At 54.6% G+C, this 26928-nt stretch overlaps 8 protein-coding genes across 8 annotated transcripts; 5 read left to right on the top strand and 3 right to left on the bottom strand.

The window, feature by feature from the left end:
* Positions 1-122: 122 nt before the first annotated feature.
* On the bottom strand, positions 123-1080 carry J4E87_008905 (uncharacterized protein; the record flags this gene model as incomplete). Its single annotated transcript, XM_049380488.1, has 2 exons — positions 123-944; positions 1000-1080. The coding sequence occupies 2 exons, from the start codon at positions 1078-1080 to the stop codon at positions 123-125; spliced, it is 903 nt and encodes a 300-aa protein (XP_049229763.1).
* Positions 1081-2213: 1133 nt separating this feature from the next.
* J4E87_008904 (uncharacterized protein) lies at positions 2214-3768 on the top strand (the record flags this gene model as incomplete). Its single annotated transcript, XM_049380487.1, has 5 exons — positions 2214-2678; positions 2739-3114; positions 3164-3564; positions 3617-3700; positions 3751-3768. 5 exons carry the CDS (start codon positions 2214-2216, stop codon positions 3766-3768), a joined length of 1344 nt encoding a protein of 447 aa, XP_049229762.1.
* Positions 3769-4487: 719 nt separating this feature from the next.
* Positions 4488-6056, top strand: J4E87_008903 (uncharacterized protein; the record flags this gene model as incomplete). Its single annotated transcript, XM_049380486.1, has 1 exon — positions 4488-6056. The coding sequence occupies one exon, from the start codon at positions 4488-4490 to the stop codon at positions 6054-6056; it is 1569 nt and encodes a 522-aa protein (XP_049229761.1).
* Positions 6057-6926: 870 nt separating this feature from the next.
* J4E87_008902 (uncharacterized protein) lies at positions 6927-8282 on the top strand (the record flags this gene model as incomplete). The annotated part of the gene is made up of 2 exons (XM_049380485.1): positions 6927-7022; positions 7113-8282. 2 exons carry the CDS (start codon positions 6927-6929, stop codon positions 8280-8282), a joined length of 1266 nt encoding a protein of 421 aa, XP_049229760.1.
* Positions 8283-11161: 2879 nt separating this feature from the next.
* On the bottom strand, positions 11162-15051 carry J4E87_008901 (uncharacterized protein; the record flags this gene model as incomplete). Its single annotated transcript, XM_049380484.1, has 2 exons — positions 11162-11371; positions 11431-15051. The coding sequence occupies 2 exons, from the start codon at positions 15049-15051 to the stop codon at positions 11162-11164; spliced, it is 3831 nt and encodes a 1276-aa protein (XP_049229759.1).
* Positions 15052-15678: 627 nt separating this feature from the next.
* J4E87_008900 (uncharacterized protein) lies at positions 15679-19160 on the bottom strand (the record flags this gene model as incomplete). Its single annotated transcript, XM_049380483.1, has 3 exons — positions 15679-16564; positions 16744-19063; positions 19115-19160. The coding sequence occupies 3 exons, from the start codon at positions 19158-19160 to the stop codon at positions 15679-15681; spliced, it is 3252 nt and encodes a 1083-aa protein (XP_049229758.1).
* Positions 19161-20059: 899 nt separating this feature from the next.
* J4E87_008899 (uncharacterized protein) lies at positions 20060-22309 on the top strand (the record flags this gene model as incomplete). Its single annotated transcript, XM_049380482.1, has 3 exons — positions 20060-20068; positions 20131-20296; positions 20349-22309. The coding sequence occupies 3 exons, from the start codon at positions 20060-20062 to the stop codon at positions 22307-22309; spliced, it is 2136 nt and encodes a 711-aa protein (XP_049229757.1).
* Positions 22310-24714: 2405 nt separating this feature from the next.
* GLD1_2 (mitochondrial glycerol dehydrogenase Gld1) lies at positions 24715-25821 on the top strand (the record flags this gene model as incomplete). The annotated part of the gene is made up of 3 exons (XM_049380481.1): positions 24715-24761; positions 24818-25418; positions 25477-25821. The coding sequence occupies 3 exons, from the start codon at positions 24715-24717 to the stop codon at positions 25819-25821; spliced, it is 993 nt and encodes a 330-aa protein (XP_049229756.1).
* Between the last annotated feature and the right edge of the window lie 1107 nt (positions 25822-26928).

The raw sequence follows: 26928 nt of genomic DNA, 5'->3' as shown, positions 1-26928 counted from the left end.
ATGCTTTACCCCTCTCGTTCCTTTTGCTGTGAAGCAGGATCTATAGGTATGAACGTTGAGTTGACTAATAATACGAACTATTCTGTTGCAGCAACATCAAGTCAATACGGCATACATTGCGCTCACGAGAAGAAGTCAATGACAAGCGCATTGAACATCTCCGGCTTCTCCCAATAACACCAATGGCCACCCCAGTCTACCGTCACTCCCTTCGCGAGTCCCTCCTTTTCGCCTCCGTTGACCAGCTCCACCACCTTGAGTGGTCCCGCAGCCGGAAAACAGCCACTTCGGCTACTTGCTACGACCAGTACCTTCGTTTCACTACCGCTCTCTGGGCCGAAAGCATGAGCGATAGGATGTCGCCAGTCGTTCGCTGTATGGTCAGCCATTAGCTTCCCATACCACCATCCATCGCCTTTTAGAGCCTCAGCCAAGAAGAACGCTTCGTCATCTTCCCACTGTGCCGAGTCCGACTGAGGGTCTCGGGGTCGCGGATGAGATCTGTAGCCCAAGCACGCTGCGATAGTACCAAGGTGCGCCTCCTTCGGGTTCGCAATCAGCGTCTTTTGCATCGCGTTCAGCGCTTCTAGATTATTGCATCCTAGATTGCCGAACTCAGAACCCCAATCCTCAAGATAATTCTGCAGTGGAGCTTGGTCCACGAAAACCATGTGCGAGAATGCGCCAGTCGTGAACAATTCGCTGTAGCTCCATAGGATAGCAGCACCTAGGCTCGTGCCTATGGCTTTGATGGTACCGTCGCGGAAACCGAAAAACTCGATCAAGTTCTTGAGATCCATTGCTAGGCGTGCCACGTTATAACCGGCTTTTGGTTTACCGGAGTCGCCGTGGCCGCGCAAATCGGGAATGATGACATGATGAGCTTTTGCGAGTGCGGCAACGTTGCGCTTGAAGACTGCGCCTGAACCCGTGAAGCCGTGCAGCTAGCGACCAATGTCAGGCCTGGTGGCGGTACGCGCTCGATGGCGGGGAGCTCACCAAGATCAAGGGAGCGGCACCGGGAGAGCCATATGTCTCGTAGTGCAGATGAATACCATCGTTGGCTGTTATATCCGGCATTTCGGAAGGTCGACACAGCGGGGTGAGTCAATAAGATGAAGGTATGCATAGAGCGTAGAAAGTGTTCGCGATACTTAGTAAGCGCGATCCTGTCGCAATGAAGTTTAGCGTCCGAAAGGCTCGGGCTTGTCGGCGCGTACCTTCCAAGGTAAGCGCGCGTCATCACAACACTCCAACGCCCACCCACAACCATCGCGGTCTACAATCTTCCTCGCACGTCCACCTGTCTTCGTAGCGACTGCTTCTTAATTCATCTTCATGCTCTGAGACGGCTCAGCGCTGGCGATCCGGCCCCATCTAACACACATTCCGTGACAATCGCACGGCAGAGAAGTTCACCGTACCTATCAGGAGATTGTTCCCGTACCCGCACGATGTTTCCCTACAGACTACCTTGTCGTAAACGCCTCCAAATCTTCCTGTGCCATGTAATCTCGAGGCATTCACACGTACTCATGCTCACGTCTGCACTTCACATCACATAATTTGGTATCATCTGTCCTTTAACACGGGGACGCAAATACCCTATCGATCAGAAGCGGCTGCCTTCTTCACTTCCATTCGAAACGGATCAAGCCTGGTCGATCCTAGCTTTCAGCGATAAATTCGAAGACAGACGCTATCATACCCGGCTACTTTACTGACAAGAGCGCAAGCTTCACCCCGATGGCCATTGGAAGTACAGCAAACCTGCGACCGTTACATCAAGTTATCATATGACAAAGAAAGGTCGCACTGCTGCCTTGAGCTGCTTCTGCTGCGTCGAATGATATGTTTGTGTTGACTTCCTTCGTCTCGCTCCCACGCGCAACGCACAGGGTAGGTGGTACAGGGAACACAAGCTCTTGTGTTGACCATAGTTCTCTTTTCGAGAGGACCTAATTAAATGGGTACATATGAATTTCGGAAGTTGTGAGTCGCTCGTCCTCGTAGCGTCACCGCATTACCATAGGACGAAGATTACAGGGAACACAAGGGCGTTCTTGCCTAGTAATAGGCAACCCTCCCCCCAATCAAGTTGGACTACTCGCGAGTACACGTGATAACGTGTCATCTTCAAGCTCTTTCGACTTTTGCATATAAAACGCGCTCTTGCCTTTTACTCACAAACTCTACGTACACAGACTGCAGATATGGCTAGCAACGACCGTGACGACGCTCAGGCGGCTGATAACAATCCGATTGAGCCTATCGTTAAGGCTCTCCAGGATATACTTACACATTCCACGTACGCGTGCGGCGGCTCTCTCAGCAGCCCGGATGACGGCAACATCCGCCCTAGCTCGGCGATCACCATCCGCTGGGACTCTTCAAGCGCCATCGAAAAATTAATCCTACCTCTCCAAGTCGGCAGTAAGGGTGAAGTGGATGGTTCACTTACGAAGCTCCTCGAAGGCACTGAGCCTGCTGGATTCGGATACAAGGGCAAGGACATCATCGACGAGTCGTATCGCAAGGCCTCCAAGCTCGACACCTCTGCCTTCTCCACCAACTTCTGTCCCTATGAGACCGGCATCATCGATGTTGTTGCGCAAGCGTTACTTCCACTGTCTCCGGATCAGTCACAGGGTGTTCGAGCAGAGCTCTACAAGTTGAATGTGCGCGCCTTATCGCTTCCTCCCATTCCAATGATCGAGACATGCTGACAGTCAACTCAGGTATACGGAGCACCGTCAGGTCTGTTCAAGCCACACGTCGATACGCCACGTTCCGAGATGCAATTCGGCTCACTCGTCGTCTGTCTGCCGTGCGCTCACGAAGGAGGCCAGCTCGTTGTCCGCCACAAAGGCCATACCACTACGTTCGATTGGTCTGGCGACGCCAACGTTGCACAGTGGGCAGCTTTCTACAGCGACTGTGAGCATGAGGTCCTCGAAGTCACTGCGGGTCATCGCATAACCCTTACATACAACCTCTTCGTGCGCCGAGGTCTTGGCGAGCTTGCAGGACACGCCAATGCGCTCGACGTCAAGCAGCTGCCACTCTATCGTGAGGTTATGAACGTTTTGGACAGCCCGGACTTCATGACTCAGGGTTCGTGATAACCTACATTACTCTTGGAACATCACTGACATCATTCCAGGCGGTTATCTCGGAAAGTACTGCGATCATGCATATGCCCACGCCACCAAGGAGGGTTCGAAGGCTCTACCTGCCCTACTCAAAGGCTCAGATTTCATGGCATATGAGGTATTCCGCTCGCTGGGCATCAAGACGCGCGTTCGACCCGTACTTTTGACATCGGATAATGAAGAAGACAAACGAAAGGACAGGTCGGAGAAGCATACCGATGAAGATGACGACCAAAAGCACCTGCAATTCGCGCGTATCGGCAAGAAGCTCTCAGCCCCCGTCATGTCAAGCATTGGTGGCTGCGAGGATGACAGTTGGAGTAAAATCTACGCCAAATATCCCCATAATCGGCGCCAGATACGATGGTTGAATCGTGCTACTACAACTAATCTGCAGTTTGGCTTCCTTGCGGTGAGTAATCTTACGCACACGCACTTAAACCTCTGCTGACTTTCTTAAACAGTACGGCAATCAAGCAGAGATCAACTATTCCTATAGCTCATGTGCTCTCATCTTCGAGATACCTGCTTACCAAGAGCGGTGCAAGGTACCTCACCCCACCGGGCTCGCCCGGCGCACGGACTGACGCATATATAGAGCAACCTAGTGAAGTAGCGGAAAACGTTCTGCGTCTTCGAAAGTTCGGATTATAGATGGAAGGTCTTCGCTAGGGTCAGATCAGTAGTATGTGTTGTCAAGGTCGTTTCGACTTTGAGAATCCTTGTGGGATAGACTGGTGCGCTTAATCTCGCAGCGCTCTAGCCATCCTACAGATCCCCAATAACACATATGTCGCATGATGTCATGTTTCTCCTTCCACGCTTCTAACCTTTGCCAACTCCGCGTGATGACCGAGACGTGCTGAACAATGTGATTGTCAAACAATGCATGTTCAGTCACACTGTCATTCCTTTCACTCTTACTTTGTCTCAACGCACGGACGCCATTGTTCACACTATTACATCACTTCCACGCTCACGGTACTAGTGTCTAATACAGCGCGCGGCACTCGTAGTAGTCGATACCTTACCGCGTCCAGCGTACGCTCAACCTGCGAGCGCTCCACCCCAAGTTATCTTACCCGCGCAACACCATCGCCCGCAGTCCGAAACTACTGGACAAGGCTCATCACATTCGCTCTACTCCCCTGTATAATCGCCCGCTTTATTGCGCGTATCCGCTCTTCTTGAACCGAAGTTATCGCTCTGGTCTTGAACGCTGTAACATACTATTGCTTATACTATTGTCATTAATATATGTAAGTCAGAACTTACGCCGGTGGTGTGAAGCACCCCTGACAGTACTTAGTCGCACTCTCACTGCGAACCGCAAATATGGCTCCTGCCAAGGACGCTGCCGGCGACGTCGCGTGCAAGAAGAACAAGGGCCTGAAGAACCACAAGAAGGCGCAGAAAGAGAAGGCGCTGGCGAAGCGCACCGCCGCCGCCGAGAAGATTACCGCGAATAAGGTTTCGTATGCGCCGGTCGCTACCATCGTTATCCATAAGACTGCTCCCGTGCAGGAAGACGTTATTGGAAATGCAGTATCGGCGCCCATGGTAAAGGCTTCTGCGCAGGTTACCGTGGAGTCGTCCGATCTCTCTCTCGACGAGTTGGCCACTCAAGAGAAGGCCGTCACCAATGTCGAGGCTTCTACTGGGACTCACACTACCACCGGTATCAAGACCGCCACGCCGCAACCGCACCTCTGCACACATTTGCCCGTCGTTGTATTCGAAGACGCCCCTACTGGCTCCAAGAACAACGCTGCAACCAAGGTCGGCAGCACCCCAACCAAACTCGAGCAAGAGCCCAAAACTATATCTTATCCCAAGACCGCTCCCTCTCCTCCAACACTCAACTCTGCACAAGTCAGCCTACTCAAGACTGCTCCTTCCCCTCCAAAACACACCACTACCCAAGCAAGCATGCTCAACCCCACCGCCCCAGCATTCCTCTTCGGAAAGATCGTAGTCGCCCAAACCCCACCGGCCAAAATCACCCTCACAAAGGAAGACCTCGCACCGGGATGGCTTACCGAAAACGCAAAAGCGTTTGAAAAGGCATATGGTGTTGCCGCCCTGCGCAAGGCTCTAGAAGCAGCGCTGTACGAGAATATGGAGACGCCGCGCCAGAGGCTGATTCGCTGCAAGTACAGGGTTCCTGTTGACGCCGAGTTCCATTGGGATGAGCCGGCGTATGATTTGGAGGGGGCGTTGGCCTTGATTAGCAAGCCAGTCCGCAAGTGTTTTGACGACAATGGCTTTGAGATCACGCCGATAAAGACTGGGCTGACTGAAGCCGATTTGACGATGCCATCAGCTCTCGACAAATTGTTCGCAAAAGTCAAGGCTGAAGGCATCTCCAAGATCAGCGCTCCCATCTCCACGGGTTACAAATCCCCCATCCCCGGTGCTGCATCCACAAAGCCGCCAATTCCGTCTCGCACCCTAGCGTCCATCGAAGCTGAAATGCGTCTCGCCGCCCCCAAACGCCCTTCCCACGCACCCTCGTTCGCAGACCCCGGTATCGTAAAGTACACCTTCCACGGCCAGGATTTCGACAACGTCGGCAACCCGCTCACGGAAACCGTGAGCCAAAAGGTACTTGGCTGGCTTGAAGACCAACCAACGGATCCACCGGAACTCTCACCGGGTTCTTCGCGGCAGCAGAGCCGCGAGGCTTCGCCGCTTGAGCCTGGGGAGGAAATCGCGCCTCTGACCTTCGATTCCAAGCCGCCTTCGTCGGAGGGAGGACAGGTTTGGCCCGCGCAGGAGAGCCTGCCCTGGGATGGCCTGCAAGATGGGTATGCTTACGGATCCGGTGTCCCGGTGTACCCGTACATTGCTTCTGTCGTTCGAGTCTCTGAAGCCCTTCCTGGTTCATGCGGAGAACCCGAGTAGCTGTTGTGCGGATTTTCGTTATCTATCAATGCGTCTGTAATATTACTGGCTGGATAGCCTTGTATATCATTTCTACGACTTAGCAACGGCGTCTATGGGCTGGTGGAAATCGAACAGGTCTGGAGCATACATTGACGTTGGGTCATCTACTCTGCATCTTTCTATCTTGATGTAGGCTTCATGGTGTTCGGAACTTTTCCTTGATCGGGGTGGCTGGAATACATCTCAAGAGTTGAGTCGTCACGCTGTTCGCATGTAGCCTCGTACAGAAACTACCAAGTAGGATATGGCGGATGTTGGTTGATAGGGTCGAGCTTCTCTTCCGAGCTTATGCGGAGAATCGCAGTGGCTCCTGTGCTTTCCTGCTTCTTTCTTATCAAGTGTTTGTATCTTTAGCGGTTGGATCGTCTCATGTCTCCCTTGTATGACTAGCGATGGCGTTCGTGGGTTGCTGGAATCTGTTATTCGGAGCTGAGTATCTTCATATTGCGGTCTATTCTGTCGGTACGAGATTAGTATAATATTAATGCCTGACGTCTACATTGCGTTCGTATCTAGCATGTTGCTGTTCGTGGGCTTAGTGTAGGCTGCAAGACACCTATTCAATACTGCCGTGTATGAGGATGTAGGAAGCAGCGAGTACGCTTCGGAGTTGGTGCTACTGAACCATGGACGTGGGGCTGGAAGGACTCATCGGGTCTAGACTGCAGGTGCGGGGAGCTGTTGCCGCACGGACTTGGGTGCCAGGGTTCCTGCAAGTAATTCGGCCAGCCGCAACGACCCAAGACTCCTCACATCGCTAACTCATATCGCTCCAACCCCATACTTCGTTCTAGATACTATTTCTAGCACTACTCGTTTCTAGTCAACATGCTCAAATCAAAATGGGCTACCCAGCCTGACGAGGCGGAGCAGTCAGGAGCGCCCGAGGTCACCGTCGCTCAACCAGAACCAGCGCCAGCACAGGTATGTCGACTTATACACTCCTTGCCCCTGACCTCTCCCCCGTATAGGAGAGTAGTCACATGCTTCATATAAACGACTGACCCCCACCAGGTCGACAGCACGTCCTACGACCCCGCTTTCGACGACCCGTCAATAGATCCATTCGCTCAAACAGCAAGTACAGACGACCTGTTCTTCGATGACGACATCACACCTATCGCCGAGCCAGTCGTCGAGCAGAACCCCATCGAGCTGCAAGCTTCCGCCCCCGAGTTCGTTCCCGAGGAAGTACAACCGCCGACCGCACCGCAGGCGCACCTCGCACCCCATGCGCCTCGTGAGCCAAGAAACGCCGATAGAGGAGGTCGCGGCCGTGGTCGAGGAAGGGGTCGTGGACGAGGCCGCGGTGGGCACAACACCGACATTCGACTAGAAGAAAACGGCAAGAAGGCACCTGAGGCTCCGAAGGAAGCTGCGCCGACCGCGGCTGCCACTACCGATGTCGCAGACAACTCAGCCCCGCCTTCTGCACCCACCGAGCCCAAGGAGAAGACCACACACGCCGTCCGCGGAGACAGAGGCCTGACTGGCGGCCCTGCACGCACGCGCCTGACAGAAGAGGAGCTCAACACGAAGCTGGCCAACATGCGCATTAAGAATGAAGCCCGTCAGAGCGCCCATGCTCGCGCCGAGGCCGACAAGGGCAACTTCGAGGCACGTGAAGCAGTCATGCAGAAGCAGGATATAGAGCGAAAGAAGGCTCTCGCGGAGAAGCAGAAGGCAGAGCGCCAGAGTCGCCAACAGATGATGGGCGAACGCGAGAAGAACCGCCAGCGCAAGCTCAACGCTCAAGGGGGCAGGGAGTGGGACTTTGAGAAAGAAGATGGCTTCTCTGGCACCGGAGACGAGAAGCGACGAGGCGCTGCACGTGGCGCGCATGGTGGCATCGCACCCTCGAGACCGGTTGACAACGGATACAACGGAGGCGAAGATTACCATGAGCCTGTCGGACAGTCTAGCCGCGGACGAGGCAGAGGTAGAGGCCGTGGCAGCAGGGGCGGCCGTGGCGACTACCGAGGATCCGATGAGAGGCCGGCGAACACTCGGGAGAAGCGCGACAACGTCCCGCCCTCGGCATCAGACTTCCCAGAACTACCCTCTCCGAAGGGCAAGGCACCTGCAGAGGAGAAGGTGAAGGAGAAGGTGAAAGACACAGACGATTTCGGCCTGCCATCGCCCATGGAGAAGGGACGCAGCTGGGCTGACGAGGTCGGCTCGTAGGAAGAGCAAGAAGAGCAAGAGCAGGAAGAAGCGCAAAGCTGGGTGACTCGATTACAGGAGCGCCATCGGAGACAGCATGTGGCAAGCCTGTGGCTGAAGCGTCCGATCGAATACACTCACAACAAGCGGCCTGGCTCGCATCCCGCCTTTATGTCTGATGCGGAATTTGCGGCACTGCCAGACTGGAAGGATGTGCAGTACAACAGGGCCTACAATACCGCATACCATCCGTCGCCTCTCAGCTCAATGTCGCCTCTCAGCTCGATTACTGATTAGCTGTCAGCAACACATGCAGCAACGTCTCCGCCTGGCTTCTCCGCAACCCCACACTTCGTAGCATCCTTAGACAATTCATCGCAAGTCGAAAGTGGTCCAGCAACTGTCGTCGAAGCTCTCTCATCGTCAGCCGCCCCGCATACCCCGGGAACACGTGTCAACTCATCGCATCTACCAGGAGCATATGTCAGCCCGTCGCAATTGAACAGTGGTCAAACAACGCTCGTTGAACATTCGCCTGCGGCTGCAGTTGTTCCCCCCGTGGTTTCACGACTCAGGTCAACACTGCAGCAGCTTCGCCTTCTATCTTCAGCGTCGGCTGTAATATTGAGGGACCAGCGGAGATATGCTGAAGTTGTTGAAATCGAAGGCCCGATAAGCCAGTCAGGCTCAATCGATTATGACATCTGCAGCTGTTCCGAGAGCGAGTCCGACGACCTTCACTTTGGAGATGGCCTTCCCCCACGAAACCCCACGCTGTCTACAATAGCGAGAACCCGAGACGGTCAAAGTCGCGCATGGATAGTCACACCAGGTCGCCTGCCGGCATCAGAAACTGCACGAGCGTATTTCAGCCATAGAGGCATCGCTCCTCAATACTCTCACTACGTCCAAACAGAGCCCTCTCGAGACGACATGCTGTTCATGCGTGGTGGAGCTGACTCAGAAGACCAGCTAGGCGCCCACAATGGCTCATCCCATACACTTCTCGATCCGAATGAGCGTCCCAGGAGCCTTCATGAGTCCTCAGCCTCATCGCTCGCACCTCCAGATCGCACTGAAAGCCGCAAGTCCGGTGATTCGAGGTTCACCGAGCTCATGAACGAGGATGGTAGTCGTCTGTATGCAGAAAGTTTGCGTCGTTCTGGGAGTCAAGAGTTGGGGGAAACTGAGGAAGTAGCTTCACCTTCACCTTCGCTAGCGCCAACAGCACCACCAACTCCTTCGAATCGCACAGCACAGCCCGTACCGGCGGCGCACCAGATCACTCGTTTACCACCATTGTCGTCCCAGCGCCCGGCTAATCTGGTGGTTCCTCACGTACCGGCGCGTGCACGTGATCCGAATGCAAAGAGATGGTATGTAGGCTGCGACCCTGACGGCTGTTGTTATCTATGTGATGTGGATACTGAATGTAGCTGTTCGGAGGCTCTCGTTACTACTTGCTTGGGGTTCTGCCCTATGCAGTGATGGGATATGGGGGTTTGGTAGTAGATAATATATGAGTCTGGCGGCTACGTTGCTGTGTTTGATGTAATTGTGAAGATGTTGATGTGTATGTAGCTATCAGGGTGTAGTGTGGATGTGTGGGTAGGATGTAAGCCAGGCGGTGACGTTGCGGCGTTTAGTGGGTATATTGAGAGGATTGATACGATGTATCCGCCACGGTACGCCTTACTGGATACATTGACACATGAGCTAGACGACGACGATGTTACGGTGTTTAGTCTTCATACGACGTGGAATTATACAACGTATCCGCCACAGTACACCTTACTAGATACATTCACACATAAGCTACATGACAACATCACAGTATCTAGTATACATACTATACAGAATCATCCCCCGTATCCGCTCCGCCACAACTCACCAGATCCACACATACACTCGCTAGACAGCGACCTTGTTGCGCTTCGTGCATGAACCTCGCGAAATCAGACAACCGTATCCGCCACGCGTAACTCCACCGCACCTGTCTGTACATAAGCCCGACGGTAACATCGTCGTGTTACGCATGCACGTGACGATGGTATCGCACATGTATCCGTCCGGCTGTAGCGTAACTACCATTCAGAGGTATAGCTACGCACTTCACGTACGTGGATGAGATAGAAGCTAGACTGCCGGGCAACGTCGTAGCGTTTTGCCTTGTGTTTGAGATTGTGAATGGCATGTGTATTCGCTAGGCGGAAGGATATCTAATAATGCGAACTAGAACTAACATCTTGTTCTTATTAGCTACTAACCTGTTTATCCAAACATCTTCTCCCTAGATCTAAAGAAGACGTGAGCCAGACGGCGACGAGCAGCGTTTACTCTTACATTGTGTTTGGAATCGCACGACGCAGGTACTGGACTCTGGTACATATCCCGCGGTTGACGTATAATCCCGGGGGGAAAACACAGCCTGTCTACGTCAAGGTATCTAATAGCAATGCGTTTGACAAAAGGTATGGAACAGAGAGATCTACTACGGGGACAGGAACTACAATAGTAGCTAGACAACGTATGCTTCAACATTCCGATCAAGCACGCATTAGGGGTTATAAGGCAACTACAAACGGCAGATTGGTATCCACGTTGAAACGAGAACATGAACGTCTTACATTTGCACAATATATGATCAAATTAACCCCATAGCGTAATCATACCAGCCTACATTCAAGAGACCGGAATCGAGAGAGACAACTACATCATCACTCCCTCCTCATCTCTCAATCGCCATCCCTCTCCTTCATTCCCCCTCTCCACCACCCTCATCATCAGGTAAAGCCAAACCGAGACAAAAAACGCCATCCATGCATCCCAAACCGAATTATCCCAACCCCACATCTTCAAAACATGCTACACCAATGCTTCCCCAAGGAACCAAGATACGCCTAGTCATCGCTATCATACTCGTCGTCCTCAGCGAGCAGCGCAGGGTACTGGCGTCTTCTAAGATCCTGTTCAAGCCCGCCATCGCTTTCAGGATCGACGTAGCCGCCCCCGCCTACAAGCGACAGAAGGACCGGGAGGAGGATGAGAGCATGTGTTGAAGCCCAAAGAACGAGGGCGACCCAGACGCGGAAGTAGTATATCTCGAAGATCTGAGTCGTTGTTAGTAAGGGGGAACGGAAGGGAAAGCGGGAATCTTGATATGACATACCTTACTCCTCGTGAAAGCCAAGACACCCACGCCGAGGATCTTGGTGATGGTGATGCCGCTGATGACGCTGCTTGCGACGTTGACCATGGCAGTCCAAGCGCGGGCGTCACGGCCGCGGAAGCGGTGTCTTGGTGCTTTTTCCATGGTGGCGCGGCTGGGGAAGGTGAAAGCACGGGCAATGTGTGCGGTGAACTCGACGCTGATGCCGACGCAGATGATGAGGTTGACGAGGGAAACAGCATTAAGAGACACGCCGAGGACAGCCATGGAGCCGATGATGGCAGAGACTGTCATGCCGACTACGAGGGTGACGACGAGACCGGTGGCTAGGGAGCCGAGCATGATGGTGGTGATGACGAGGACGGCGGCGAGGGCGGAGCCGATGAGGGCGCCGGCGAGACGGACGATGCTCGTGTATTGGTCGAAGAAGATGTAGAACTTGGAGTAGGGGAAGACCTCTGTGTCGACATCCTTGGAGATCTCTTTCGAAATGCGACGTGCGGCCGTGTAGGCAGAGATGAAGTCGCTCTGCGAGCGGAGAGGCGTGTGCGAAGTGCGGAAGTGCGATGCGGGGATGGTGAGGTGCTTCGAGTCGATGACTAGAGCGTCAGAGTAAGCTGCCTTTCCACCTAGCGGGCAGTCTTCTGTAGTCGGTGCGTTGATCCAGAGTTGAAGGTAGTGGATGAACTCCTCGCCTTCGGGCATGCCCGACAAAGTCATGTTCCAAGGTGGTTGACGACCCTGGAAACACGGCTTGCCCTTGTCGTCGACGCAGCACTTCTCGTTCTCGGGGTTGAGCCAGAGGAAGAAGTCATCGAGCCAGTTGGCGGCTGAAGCTGCGAGATGAGAGACCTCAGGTCGCTTGCGCTCTGCTTCGATGATGTTGGCCAAGCTCTCTCGGTCGCAGGTGGAGAAGCGTCCACAAAGCTCCTTTTGAGGCTTCCGTTCGGTAACGTTCAGCTCCTTGGTGACAAAGTAGACTGGCGGGCCGACATCTAGGTAGTCGTAAAGATCGTTGAAGTAAGGAATGAGATAAGAATCGCTGGGGATAGCAATGCGTTGATCAAGGCCTAGCTCCACGCTTGGGAAGAGGGCGAGACCAGCCGTGAAGATTCCAAAGAATAGCGCAATGATGCCGACCTTCGTCTTCTTTCCCAATATCGCCGGAGCATAGGTCTTGCGGATGAATCGCTGAAGTGCGCCTTCCTCGCCAGCGCCGTATCCCATGCCACCGTTGAGATAGCCAGGATCAGCTCGACCAACACGAACACACGGGAAGCAGTCAGCTCGGTTGTTTTCCACACGTTGCTGGTTCAGGGCAAGGACAGCAATGAACATGGTGACTTGAAGGATAGCGTTGATGAAGACAGCGCCTGCAGCATACGCGGCGAAGTTTCGTACGGCAGGCATCCCTACGGCACACCCAAGAGCGAATGCGGTGGTTTCTGTGAGCGCAGAGAGCAGGATAGAAGGACCCATGCGTCCAAGTGCACGTGATACACGTTCTGGAATGCTGCCTTCGGGGTGGCTGATGTTGATGCGCTCAAACTCGTGCACAATGAGGAAAATGTTGTCAACACCAACAGCCAGAACAAGGAACGGAATGACCTCTGCGATAATCAGAGTGACTTTGATACCGGCTGCCGAGAACAATCCGACCGATGCAGACACAGACATGAGCACAATCAAGATGCCGACAGTACCGAGCATGAACTTGGACTGTACGAATGCGTTCGCTGGGTTGCGGAGAACAGATTTTACGGTGAGCGTGGTAGATCCCAGAGCCAGGGATGCATACAAGAACATGATGATGTAGCTGATGACCACGATCTTGGCATCCGTGTTGGTGCTCTTACTCAACTCCTGCTCAAGACTGACCTCCGTGTTGAAACTCAGTCGGAGACCTCTCTTGTGAGCTTCATCGGATACGAACTTGAGGTAGTTCTTCATCTCGTTCTCAAAGTCCATGGCGCGCTGTTCTTCTGGGGTGCCCTTGGGGAAATTCTGCACAACCCATGTAACGACGAGCGCTTTGGCGTCCAGAACGGTCTCGTTGACGCCGCCAAAGAGAAGATGAGGGTCGAGCGGCTGCTGGAAGGTTGGCAAGCACTGAGAAGGATTGTCGACACATTGCAGTAGGTCGTCTTGCCAGCTGTCGGGAGAGACATTGGCAAAGTCGCCTTGGAAATATCCAGTCACAGACTGAACAACACAGTCGTCGCCTACTGGCTTGAAGCAGACCTTGTCGAGAGTCACGCCGTGCTCGTAAGACTTGAGACGCTGGATCTGGTTCTCTACGCCAAACCACCAGTCCAAAGTCTCGTAACTGAGAACGGGTCCGGCTTCTCCGTGCGTATCGTTGACAAGGAAAGCCTGTTCAGCACGGAAGAAGGGGCCGAATTGCTCATCGAAGAAGGTCTTCTCTTGCGCGGCGGCGGAATCAGGAGAGACCCATAGATTGACAGGGTCGGTTTCGATCTGGAAGCGCAGCCATCCCAAACTCATCAGGCCAACCACGATGACGCTGGTGACGATGGTAATGGCAGGGAAGCGAGCGCAGATGTAGCCAAGACGGCTAAACATGCGATCGCACCACGTGTTGATGAAGTAGTGTTTAGTGGGGCGATCCAACATGCCAACGTTGTGTACGATATCGCCCTCGTCCTCATCGTCGCTAGGACTCGTGTCCTGCAGCAGGCGCATACGCTCGGTCTTGTGTTTCGAGTGATTCTTGTAAGCGACATGTCCTGCGACAGCAGTGCAGAGCAAGCCGAGGAAGAAGGAGTAGATGATGATGACGGCGAAGGATAAGCAGGGCAGCAGACCAACGTGGCATTGCTTCTCCTCTTGCACTTCTGGCAGTTCAGTGCACGATCCACCACAGTCGAGGCAGGCGCAACGATACTTCTCGTCGTCAGTGTCGCATGGGTAGGCGTGCTTATTCATGGCATCCATTCCAGGGAACTCGTCTTCGCTGGGCCGAGGAAAGTTGATCTGGAAGGGAGACCCCAAAAACTTCTTGTCGCCCAGGAACTTGAGGAATTGTGTATAGTTCTTCGCGCCACCTCCAATAAAGTCCATAGCCTTGCCGTTTGTCGCGCCGAATTTGACATCCTTGCAGCTGTCGTAGAAGGTTGACGCGTACTTGTCGGATACCAGGTTGTCTAATTCGGTGACTAGGTACTTGTCTCCTTTGGGCTCGGTTTGCGTTACGTTGATGAAGGTGGATTGGTCGGGAGAGCAGGTGAATGTGCAGAAGAGGTTGTAGAAGTTCTCCTTGCAGGCAGGGCATGCGTTGATGATGGGTGTGGCGCGGTCGAGGTTCGTCTTGAGAGCGTCGAGTTGGTCTTCGTCGCAGCAAATGTCAGTGTCTGACCACTGACTGCCGCAGATGTCGACCAGCTTCTTCCGCACGTCGCTGTCCGGCGTCTTGGCCGGGCCGTTGTCAGGGCAGGGCAGCTCTGACCCGAAGAAAGTCTGCTTTCCGCATTGTCCGCGGATTGCGCACCTTCCCTTCTCGTGTTTCGACGTCAGATCCGGCCCTGCGAGAGCTGACCCGGTGAGGATGGAGAGCAGGCCAAACGTCATGGCCTTCCATCCTCGCGTGCTTGGCTGCACCATCTTGTGCGATGCGCCTGAGCGCTGGGACCGATCGCGACGCGGTTTCGTATGAAAGACTAGGTGCGATCGGATATGGAAGAGTGCGAAGGAACCGACGATGTAAGGGCGATGGTAGACGATGGGTGGTGAGGACTACACGTTCGAGCCGAGGTGGCGGGCGAAGCTGTCGGGAGCTATGTACGAGGCAAGCGCGATCCAGGAGCGTCTAGCACTCGCGCGCTGTTATGAAGCTAGTGAATGAATGCGCACGGAATGGGATGGCGTTGTAAGGGGACAGCTCGCTGTGGAGAGTGTTGGTGTTGTGGTGAGGCGTGGGCGCACAGGCAGCCGCAAGTGTCTGGGGTGCAGACGTCACTGCTCCAGCTTGGATAAATGGCGCGCGCCGGCCCAGGAACAGGCAGCTTGGGCCCCTTGTCACGCGTCTCAGCCACCCAACACCAATCCACATGCTCGAGGTTATCACAGTCTTCACCACATTGAAGTTCAGGGCAGTCTGTGTATTGAACATTCATTCATGCGCATGGTATCGTAAATCCGTGTCTATATCCTATCCTACCATCCCATGCCTAAATCCATCACGTGTGTCTTTCGACGGGTATCCCTCTCTTTTAGCAAAACGAAACCTTCCTACTTGCGCAGATGCTGCACCAGCTCAACAAGCTGCGAGCGCGTCTCGTCCTCGAGCTGGTCTTCAGGCGGGCCGAGAACCTTCTCGAACACAGGCATCAGCGTAGATGTGAGCTGCTGCACCGTGGGCTCGTTGAGTTGGTAGAGCTTGACAATCATGCCGAACACAGGCTTGTTCTCCTCGTAGTCCTCGCGCAGAGGCAGGAGTTGCACCAGGCGGGGCAGTACCTCGGCAATGGGAAGCTTGCTAGGGTGCTTCGCGATGAATCTGCTGACGCAGCCAGCCGTGTTGTCAAGAAGACGTGCTTGGTCCTGAGCATCGAGCAGAGGCTCGAGCTTGGAGAAGATGGTAGGCAATGACTTGAGGATCTCGTCGTCATTGGTCGTCTTCTCGCACAGGAGGCCAATACCGTAGACAGCGTTGGACTTGGTCTCTGGGTCCTCGTCTGAGAGGCGGTGGAGGAAGAGCTTCAGCATGCTAGTGGTGTAAGGAGTGCAGGCGGCACCCATGTTGCCGACACACTCAGCAATGGCGCCAACGGCAGCGCTGCGCTCAGTGGATTCCTGGCTGCTGGCGTACTTGACGATTGGCTTTTCGAACATCTTCCACAGTTCAGCGAACTGCTCGCCAAGTGCGACAGAGAGGCAAGTGACGGCCTCAAGGGCTGTCTCAATCACGAGCCAGTCGTACTCGGAGGATTCATCCATGATCTCCTCCTCAGCCTCGTCGCCGAGATCTTGCTGGCAAGGGTGACGCTTGGTGATGACAGCAAGCAGGTGCTGGCAAAGATCAGGTACAACGGTGCCGTTGTCGGTCAACAAGATAGCCGGTCCGCAGACCTTGAGCGTAGCCGCGACATCACGGTTGATGTCGGTGACAGTGCCACTGGAGAACGTTAGCCAGATTCTCAGGTATACATTATGTATAGGTAGTAGTGTTGAGAGTTGCTCAGTCGTGATTTCGCTTTCACCTCAAGTGCACTTTGGCATCGGAGTGAGCTGGGATTAACGACAGTTGTGTCATCTTTGCAACGTGTGTCAGAAAAGAATATGGAAGGTACCTACCGGTCCATCTCGTCTTGCCAGATGGTCATGGTGGCAGTCATGACGAGGTTACCCAGCTTCTTCAGCTCATCGGGAATGTCCACCTTGAGAGGAAGACCAGGCTGCCACTTGGCCATACCATCGCCCTCGGCCATGCCGAAGAGGCAGGCAAAGGTGCGCCAGAGCGTACTGATAGCAGCCTTGCGGATGCCCTCGTAGGAGTGGTCGACAAGTTCGAGCAGCTTGGTGACAGTCGACTCCATGTAAGGGATGAATTCACGGCGGGTGTGGGTGATGATGTCTCCGAAGACTTCAGCCGCAATCTCCTTCTCCATGGCAACTGCGCTGACGCCCTCGAGGTCATCCCAGTCATCGTCGTCATCGCCGGCCATGAGAGCTTCGTTCAGGTCGCTGTCATCGTCGTCGTCATCGCTAGCAGCTGCGACCTTGATCTTTTGCCCCTGGATGGTGACTTCTTGGCCGGCCAGGTCTGCCGCCTCCTCACCGAACTCGAGATCAAGGTTGGTCTCCTCCTGCTCAAGGCAGTCGTTGAGTCCCTTAACGATACCGGCAAGATACTTGGCGAAGCCCTCCTCGTAGACCTTGGCTAGGACACTCCAGAGAATGTAGCTGGTCTCCCTGAGACGGGGGTGGTCCAAGTGCAGAGCTTCCTCGGAGGCCTCCATTAGTGGCATAACGTATGGCTCGAAAGGCTCAGGGCCGACAGCGGACGCAATCTTGGCCATGGAATCGCAAGTGACACCGCGGAGATCGAGCTCGTCTTGGCTGTCCTTGATCCTTACGTATGGCGAAAGCTCTTGCATGGTCTGGGCGAAGAAGGGGATGAAGGCCGTCTCAGCGGCAGAGGCGATGGAGCCAACGGCACCGATAGCTGCGCTCTTCACCTTGAGGTCTTCGTGGTGGAAGAGCTTGCTGAAGCGTGGGATGAGTTCAGGCACGTACTTGCCAGCGTCCTCTGGCTCGAGACCCTCGATGAGAGAATCGATAGCATGGCAGCTACCACGGACAATAGAAAGGTTGCGCTCGTCATCCGAACCCTGCATGTTGTTGGCGGCGAGGTCGAAGTTTTTGATCATGGCGGGGATCAGGCGGGCGTGCTCCTTGCCAACGTCCTCGGCCAGGTCATCAGCCAAGCGAGCGACACCGTTGAGAGCGGCAGCTCGGACCTTGAGCTCAGGGTCCTCCAACAAGTGCAGGACCATGGGCATGATCTCGTTGAGCTGGGTAGCAATGAAGTCAGGCGCGCCCTCGACACACATGCCAAGAGCCAGAATACCGGCTTGACGGTAGTCGGGGTTCTGCGACTGGAAGTAGTTGCCAAGGTTCTTGAGAAGAGGAATGACAACTTGGCTGGGAGGTAGGCTTGAGGCAAGGATATCGAGAAGTCCAAGAGCGGAACGGGCAGGAGTGACATCCTCCTCCTCGCTGGAGAGATCACCGAGCTCGGTGACGATGTGGAGAGCCTTCAAGGTCATCTCCTCACCAATCCTCAGACCCTGCACCTTGAGCTTCCTGTAGCGAACGCATTGCATGAGGAACGCGAGCGCCTGGGAACGGTAGTCGTCTTCGACGTTGGTGCTTGACGCAAGCTCGAGCATGAAGCGGACGAGATCGCCAAAGTGCTTTGCGAGAAGCGCGGACTCGCAGCCAAGAAGGGTCTGGAAGACCTCGAAAGCTTGCATGGCGCGGTCCTCGTCACCCTCGTCGACAGTAGTCTTCAGAACGTTGACCATGCCAGGGATGGACTCCTGGAAAAGAGCAAGCTCCTTGGGGCTCTCGTCAGGCTCAAGCAACATAGCTAAGCGGCTGAGACCAAGCATGGTGTTGATCCTGACTTCAACGCTCTGGGGGTCTTGGATGGTGGAGCTGAACAGCTTGTACAGATCGGCTTGCTTGCCGGGGAACGAGTCGCCCGCTGACTCAAGCGTGGTGAAGATGATGTAGGTACCGACTTCACGGTGGCGCGCCTCGTTGCTGGTGGCAGCCTGCTGGAGGTAGCCGGGTAGGTCAGCCCACTCGCCATCTTCGAAGTCTTGCGACGCGATAGCCGAGATGACGCGGGCAGCAGAGTGCCGTGTGAGAGTCACGTCCTCGTTCAGTGTGAACTGGAACAGCTGGTTGCGGAGAGAGTTCTTCTGGTCCGCAGGCAGGTTGGCCCAGTGCTTCGTCACCAGCTTCCTAGCCTCGACGGCCGCCAGTTGGCGGAGTTGAGGCTTGGGGTGGCCGCAGAGGATCTGAAGGAGGGCATTGAGAGAGGCGGGGGAGTTGTAGTAGTTCTTGTTGAGGGTAGAGGTAGCGGATTTGACACGCTCGGTGTCGGCTGGAGAAAGTCAGTCCAGGTTCTGTGGTAGAGCGGGGTTGGGTAACATACGCTCCATGAGGCCCTCGAGCAGCTGGACAAACTGTTGCTCGTCCATGGCGATGCTCTCACGGTGTGGTTGTGTGTAAAGCAAGGCTGTGGTGATCTATCGCGGGGCAGCGAAGACCTTTGATATTTACAGTTGTGAAAAGAGCGCCGCTCGATAGAAGAAGGTGGGATTTCAACTTTTTTAGTGGGTCCAAAAATTAGGGTCCAAAAGTTAGGTAAGCCGGTTCACCGACCAATGGCAAACGAGCGCGGCAAACTCGAGAAGCAAACGCTGCAGGAGCACGTAGCAGCGCGGAAAGCCTTCGGTGGGGACTCTCCTTTCGGTGTCCCTGTTGGCTAGTGGTCGTAGAGTCTGACCTGGTGCGTTGGTAGACTGCGCTGGGGATCGACTGTGCGAGCTGGCAGAGGTTTTTGAGCTCGAGCATTGAAGCTGCTTCGTCGAGAGATCGAAGAAAAACCCGATGGAGGAAGTAGTGTGTCAAATGCCATCATCTGAAGTTGGTGACAGCTCTTCAGGTAGCTAGGAGACGCGGCCGCGATGGCTGGCAGTGATGCCATGTGCATGCCAGGAGGTAATGCAGAGGGAAGCCATCTTTTCAGAAGCTTGCATAACAAGAACGAGATGGAGAAACAGCGATACCATGAGGAAACAAAGCTCAATGGATGGAGGAAGCTGGGGGAGCTGGAGATGTAGAGGTTCCAGACAGCTCCAACGCGACTTGATAGGACGCGCTAGGCCAGGGTCTGTGCGGCGGAAAGCTGTTAGCAAAAACAGAAGGAGCAACGGCAGACCAGACAACTCGCCGCTGCCATCACTAAAGAGGAGGCTCTTCCACTACATTCTCTCTTACTCCGAAATTGTAATACCCCACCCCATCTCCGCCGCCCACCCCAGCCATCTGCATACCTCACCAGGACACGTTGCTCGACCCCTCCGCCTCCGACTCCATGGCTTCAGTATGTCTGGCAATTGCCGCTCCAGTCTGACAACATGTGACATCGATACTGACCTCATCCAGCAAGCTCCCAACCAGCCGCGCCCTTACCCAGGCAACTACCTCCCTAATGGCGGCGCTCCCGGTGGTCCCTCAGGCCCAGCGCCCGGAGCTGTCCCGCTGCTCCCCAACCAGGGCCGCGTGATCCAGCAGGGAAGCGTACGAGTGCTGTGCATTGCAGATGTCCGAGGTGAGGGCGATAACAACACCAGAACATCAGCTTCATCGCTAACATCAGTCAGGAAACCTGCAATCGCTAAACCAGCTCGCCGCCGACGCCCGCGCAAACTACATCATCCACACCGGCGACTTTGGCTTCTACGACGACCGCTCGCTCGATCGCATCGCCGAGAAGACTCTCAAGCACGTGGCACAGTACTCACCGCTGTTGTCAGATGCAGTTAAGCGCTCTATTGCCACAGCCCCTCCGCAACCGCCTATCAAGGAGCGCTTCGCACGGGAGCACCTGCCACTCTCAGAACTGCCCCTCTTCCTCAACAAGACATACACCCTGAACGTCCCAGTATACACCGTATGGGGTGCTTGCGAGGATGTTCAGGTCCTGGAGAAGCTGCGATCGGGCGAGTACAAGGTGGACAACCTGCACATCATCGATGAGGCGCATTCGCGGCTGCTCGATGTAGGTGGCGTCAAGCTGCGCCTGCTCGGTCTTGGTGGCGCTGTCGTCATGCACAAGCTCTTCGACAACGGCGAGGGCAGGACGACCATTGCAGGCGGACAGGGCACCATGTGGACTACCCTGCTACAGATGGGCGAACTGGTCGACACGGCCAACCGCGTATACGATCCGACCGAAACCCGCATATTCGTCACCCACGCATCTCCCGCTCGCGAAGGCCTGCTCAACCAGCTATCCGTCACGCTCAAGGCCGACTTCTCCGTCTCCGCTGGTCTGCATTTCCGCTACGGTAGCTCCTACAACGAGTTCAGTGTCAACCCCACCCTCGACCACTACCGCGGAAAGCTCGCTGCATCCAAGGCCTCCTTCAACGATGTTTGGGATACAGTCAAGACTGAAGTCGAGCCCGCGGTCGCTGACAGCGAATCCCAGCAACGCCTGCTGGCACTGGCACTTGACATAGTAAACAAGATGCCAACTGTAGCCAACGGCGGCAACCCATTCGGTGGCCCTGCTCCTGGTCCTCAGAGCGGCCAAATCGACGAGAGCGCTTTCAAGAACATGTGGAACTTTAACCTTGCGGATGCTGCTTACGGTTGGCTCGTACTGGATATTGACAATGGTAGAATCGGTACTGAGATGAGGGCCCAAGGTTTCAACTTCGCTCACCGAGGCGGAAAGGTTGCACCTGGCCAGACTCAGCCCGCAGCTGCAAACACTAGCACTGGTCCCCCAGCTGCCGTGAACCCCAGCCCCTCCGCCCAGCCATCGCCTGCCCCAGGTCGTTCAGCCGGACCACCAGCGAACGCTCCTCAGCAGCCCCGCCCTGCCGTTGCGACCCCACCGGTTCCTCAACAGCAGAAGCAGAATGCCGGCCAGGCTGCACGGACCGGACCCTCGCCCGCCCCTGCTGCTGCACCCAAGGAGTCCGTCAAGGCCGCTACACCCCAGCCTCCGGCCAACAACACAGCAGCAAATGCTGCTGAAAAGTCCATTCCAAGCGAGGTCAAGCCCAATGGCACCGGCGCGCCGGAGAAGGCTACATCTCCCGCTCCCCGGGAACCCGTCGAGCGCAAGGAGAGCAAGGGTCTCTTTATCGCCGGTGTAAAGGATGAGGAAGAAGCCAAGGGTCTGCTCGCAGAGGAAGACAGGTCCAAGGTCGAGAAGATGGAGAAGATCAAGCACTTCTTCGTCGCCCACTTCGCCACCTCGCAGGACATGCACGGTGCGCTTCGTCGCGTTGCGGACGATGTCAGGAACGCTAGGGGCGGCCCAGACAACAAGACCGTCAAGGTGTACAACGAGCGCGGCCCTGGTCCCAACCAGCCTAGGTACGGAGCCGGCAGCTGGCAAGCCAGCACCCGTGGTGGCGTCTCAGGCGGTGGCTACCGAAGTGGAGGTGCCTCAGACAGCGAGGGTGGTCGCGGCGGTCGCGGAGGCCGTGGCGGTGCTTCTCGTGGTGGACGAGGTGGCGAGCGAGGCGCACGCGGAGGCCGCGGAGGAAGGGGATCATTCAGAGGTGGTGAAGGTGCTCCCGCAGCATCAGCAGGAGGCGAGTCATAAACACTGCCCGACCGCACCTCCACATCCTCACCGACTCTGATACCCCTTCTTTCTTCTTCGGTTCCGTGCTAATGGCTGCCCATAGCAAACATGACGCGGTCTGTTCCAGGCGAGTTCGTCTCTGGCGACATCCGCAACCATGTGCTCTAGCTTTTATCATGTTTTCTGGGAGCGATTTTCCATACCTTCTTCGTAGCGGGCGTGGGTTGTGCGGGTTTTCCTTTTCAGTCCCTGTTTAGATGGGACCAGGATGGGTGGATCGGCGCTTTATGTGGTCCTTGGCTTCCATGTTTTGGATCGCTGGGGCAAGGCTTTCGATGAAGTATGGTATCTATGTACTGTAATCACAAAACATTAAGAAATATGTTGTGAGCAATCGTCTTCGGTCTGTTCATGTTCTTGGTGCATCACAAGTAAGGAAAAGCTTGAACACTCTGGAGCCTACCTTTACGTTCGGTAATCTATTTTGTATGTTTCGACGTTGGTGTAGGCTGCAGCCCTGTTCAAACTTGTCCTGTATGAGGTGGCTGTGTCGTATATCGTCTTTGGGCTGTACCTTGGTTGCGGCGTATCGTCTAGTCTAAACTCAGCGTGACTGCCACATCTTAACCAAGGTACGTTAATTCATCAGTTAATGTGGTATATATCAGAGAACACCAAGTGCTGCCCTCGACTTCTATTCTCATTTTTAAAATCTTCCAGCCTACTACCTGGTACCCACTTTTCCCTCTTCTATCATCGCCGCTCTCAATACCATCAAGGTTATAAAGACCGCTTCAAACATGCCAAAATCCAACATCATGCAAGGCAAGCCAAATCCGCAGCCAACACTCCCCGCAGACGAACCCGCACCAGTCTTCGATTCCTTCAATTCCCTTCCTACAGAACTCCAATCCCGCATCATAAAATACGCTTGGAACAACGCCATACACGCATCACCACGCCATCTCCACGCCGACATAAAATTTCGCCGGCCCAATTCCGCAGCCTCTGTACTGGCAGCAAGCATTCCCTGCTCAGTACATTACCGAGTCCACGCCTCTGTCAACCGAGACATCACCTTGCACCTAACCAGCAAGTTCTTCTCCGCCGAGTGCAAATTCCTCGCCGCGCCGCTCCACCTCCACCTCCCTGTTTCCAACTCAGAGGATGGAAGCGGATCCGGCGTGACCAAACCCCTCCTCTTCATCCCAGACACAGATACCCTACACATCAACATCAAAGGCGAAATAACTTACAAACAAACCGTCCTCTCCGCTTTTGCCATCCTACCAAAACCCCTCCGGGAGATGGTCAAACATATCGACATCGACTATACAGACGCACAGGATATGCTCGAGCTCTGCTTACAGCTAGGCCCGAAGGGCAGTCTTACGAGCTTGATCGCCGGGCTCGGAGCGCCGGAATTGGAGACTGTGACGATCTCGGTGTGTAGCTTAATCGTGGAAGGGAATCAAAGGATGGGGTTTTTGACGATGCCTGGGAGGGAGGAGAAGGGGCTGGAGATGAGGGTTAAGGCAGTGGATGTACGGGAGGGGTTGACATTTTGGGAGAGGATTATGAGATGAATGGGGTGGTGACTACCTCCTACAAGGGAGAAACTGAAACCCCTAGAGCCGACGTTGACGTTAGGTTCCCTACTTTGCATGTTTTCATGTTAATGTAGGCTATAGGGTGTTTAATTTTTCTCTTTTATAAGAGATTGTTGAGTCGTTGCTACGCCCACGTTTAGGCATTCCATCAACGTATTCCTGCTCTTTACAGTACAGGTAACGATGCAATTGTCAAAGACGCGCGAATTCACATGTCTGGAACGCCATGGAAAGGCGACGTGGCTGGAGAGTGGGTCGCTTATATAACCGTCTGATGCGCCGAGGTCTGTCCCATCCGCATGCCACCATCGATGTCACCAAGCCAACCACATCTTGACATGCAGCCGCCATAGCTCTTCCGCATGATGCCCGCGCTTATACAAGACATTAGGCGTTTGCGACCCGGTCCCTGAAGCCCGCCTACAAAAACTTCGCGTTTGCCACATTTCATCCACCAATGGCGACGCGACGTGTCCGCGGTAGATCGACGGCAGATACTCCTAAGCCTCTCCAACATCGTAGCGCCGATGGATGATGCTTGTTGAGACACGACTACCGCGACTCTGGCGAAGGCGAACCAATGCATGACGCAGAAGTCTGTAAGGTGGACCGTCGGACATTGTTGATGCGCGGAGGCGGCTGCCAAACATGGAGATGGTGCCGTCTGGGGCTCGGTGACGTCTCCGACCCCTCCATCCCACCTCCGACAACTTTTTCCCCAGACAATGCTTAAAGGTCCAGAACATCCGCATCTAAACAGTCACAAACTCTTTACTTTTTCTTCTTGATACCCCAACTTCACCAATTGCAATCATGTCTCTCGGAAGGAAGGTTACTCTCAACACTGGCGCTGCCATTCCGTGAGTACCCAAACAAACACCCCGCAGACATACGTAACAATTGCTAAACTTTCCAGCCAACTTGGTTTCGGCACATGGCAAGCTGAGCCTGGTCAGGTCGGCGCTGCCGTCCTCGAGGCCCTCAAGGCTGGCTACCGCCACCTTGATCTCGCCAAGGTCTACGGCAACCAGAAGGAGATCGCCCAGGCCCTCAAGAAGGCTTTCGGCGGCGAGGTCCCCAACCTCAAGCGTGAGGACGTCTTCATCACATCTAAGCTGTGGAACTCGCAGCACCGACCCAAGGACGTGCCCGGCGCTCTCGACGACTGCCTGGCTGAGCTTGGCCTCGACTACCTAGACCTTTACCTCGTCCACTTCCCCGTCGCTTTCGACGAGCGCGGCGATGTCCACAACAACCTCTTCCCTCTCGAGGGCGAGGACGTCAAGATGCTCGACGACGTCTCCATCGTCGACACATGGAAGGCCATGACACAGCTGCCCAAGGAGAAGGCGCGCGCTGTCGGTGTCTCCAACCACACCAAGGAGCACCTCCAGGCCATCATCGACGGCACCGGTGTCACCCCCGCTGCCAACCAGATCGAGCGCCACCCCCGTCTCCTCCAGCCAGAGCTCATCCAGTACTGCAAGGAGAAGAACATCCACATCACCGAGTACTCAGTAAGCCCTTCCTCCTTTCCCAACCCCAATCTCAATACCTACTAACACCGCCCTCCAGGCCTTCGGCAACAACATGGTCGGCGAGCCCCTCCTCGTCCAGCACCCCACCATCAAGGAGATCGCCACCCGCATCAACGCCTCCCCCGCACAAGTCATCCTCGCCTGGGCCCAGGTCGGCGGCCACTCCGTCATCCCCAAGTCCGTCACCGCATCCCGCATCCAAGAGAACTTCAAGGAGGTTGATCTGTCGGAAGACGACTTTGCAAAGGTCGAGGAGATTGGCAAGAAGGAGCCGCGTCGCTTCAACATTCCTTACACGGCTAACAAGCCGAGGTGGCCGGTTAACATCTTTGGTGAGCCTGAGGAGAAGGACGCGCCGCATAAGGTTGTTATCAAGGTCTAGACGCGATTGATGATTTGATCGGTTGTAGACTAGTATGAAAAAGTAATAGAATAAATGAACAATACCCCCATTCATGTATTTTGTGTTGTGGAGTCAATTGCTCTACTTGTGCATACTCACTCGAAGCCATCACGTTTCGTTCTCATGCCCATGTACAGCTACTGCTCCAGAAACGTAGCTTGCCTGCTCTTTGGAAATCTCTAATAGGGATGTCGCAGCCTTATCTCTCATGAATACTTTACTACTGTGTGTTTGTTAGACAAGAGTCAATTGGAACGACTAGATTCAGGTGCTTTGTATACCTATTCATCTTTTGAATTTATGGCATTCATGCATCTAGTCTAACAAGACTGTGCATGCATGATATTCTATAGAAATTCGAGCACGACAAGAGCGACAAGATGTAGACTTGCTGGAAATCTACATCAGTGCAGCGGATGCACGTCGATATAGTTCTCATAATCAGGGTTATAATTCAACAAAACAGCCATAACACCATTTACAGCTAATGCAATCGGATCATCACAAGACGAGCGCAAACACAGTATGGTTATCGGGGCTTGAGCGCGATGACCCGAAAGTGCACCTGCAGGGATGAGCACGCGGGCGGGCTAGACTAGGCGGCATGACGTAGTGAGGGTCTGGAAGAACAACGCGCTTCACTGCGCTGCATTTGCGCACTTCACGTCTGCACTGCATGTTACTTCATATTGAACTATCTGCTTTCTCCATGGGATGTGTGATAGTATTCAACACAAGACCTTGAACATACCTTCCTCATTCTGGTGCTCTGGACCCTGGTCGAGCCTTGTTGAGCCTATTACGACGCGATTAATCACTTTCTGCCCTCAAACGTCTCGTTACCGTCCTTGAGATTCCCAGTCACTTGCTCTTCGGTCTTTCCGTTTGCCTGCGTACCATGAGGACGAACACATTCTCACGGGGCTTTATGGGCCCAACATGCTCTGCGTCATTCATCTATAATCACTTGCTCACCTACACCACTACACCACTACACCTGCCGCGACAGCGATAGAACAACCCGTGGAAGCAACACTGCAGCAGTCAAAGACCCTTATCTACTCGGTAATCTGACACGCGAACGTC

Source organism: Alternaria ethzedia, assembly GCF_023757985.1.
Source record: "Alternaria ethzedia strain BMP 0044 chromosome Unknown scaffold_30, whole genome shotgun sequence".
NCBI classification, from domain to species: Eukaryota; Fungi; Ascomycota; class Dothideomycetes; order Pleosporales; family Pleosporaceae; genus Alternaria; species Alternaria ethzedia.
Note: the sequence above shows the minus strand (reverse complement) of the source record. Positions and strands in the feature narration are given on the sequence as shown.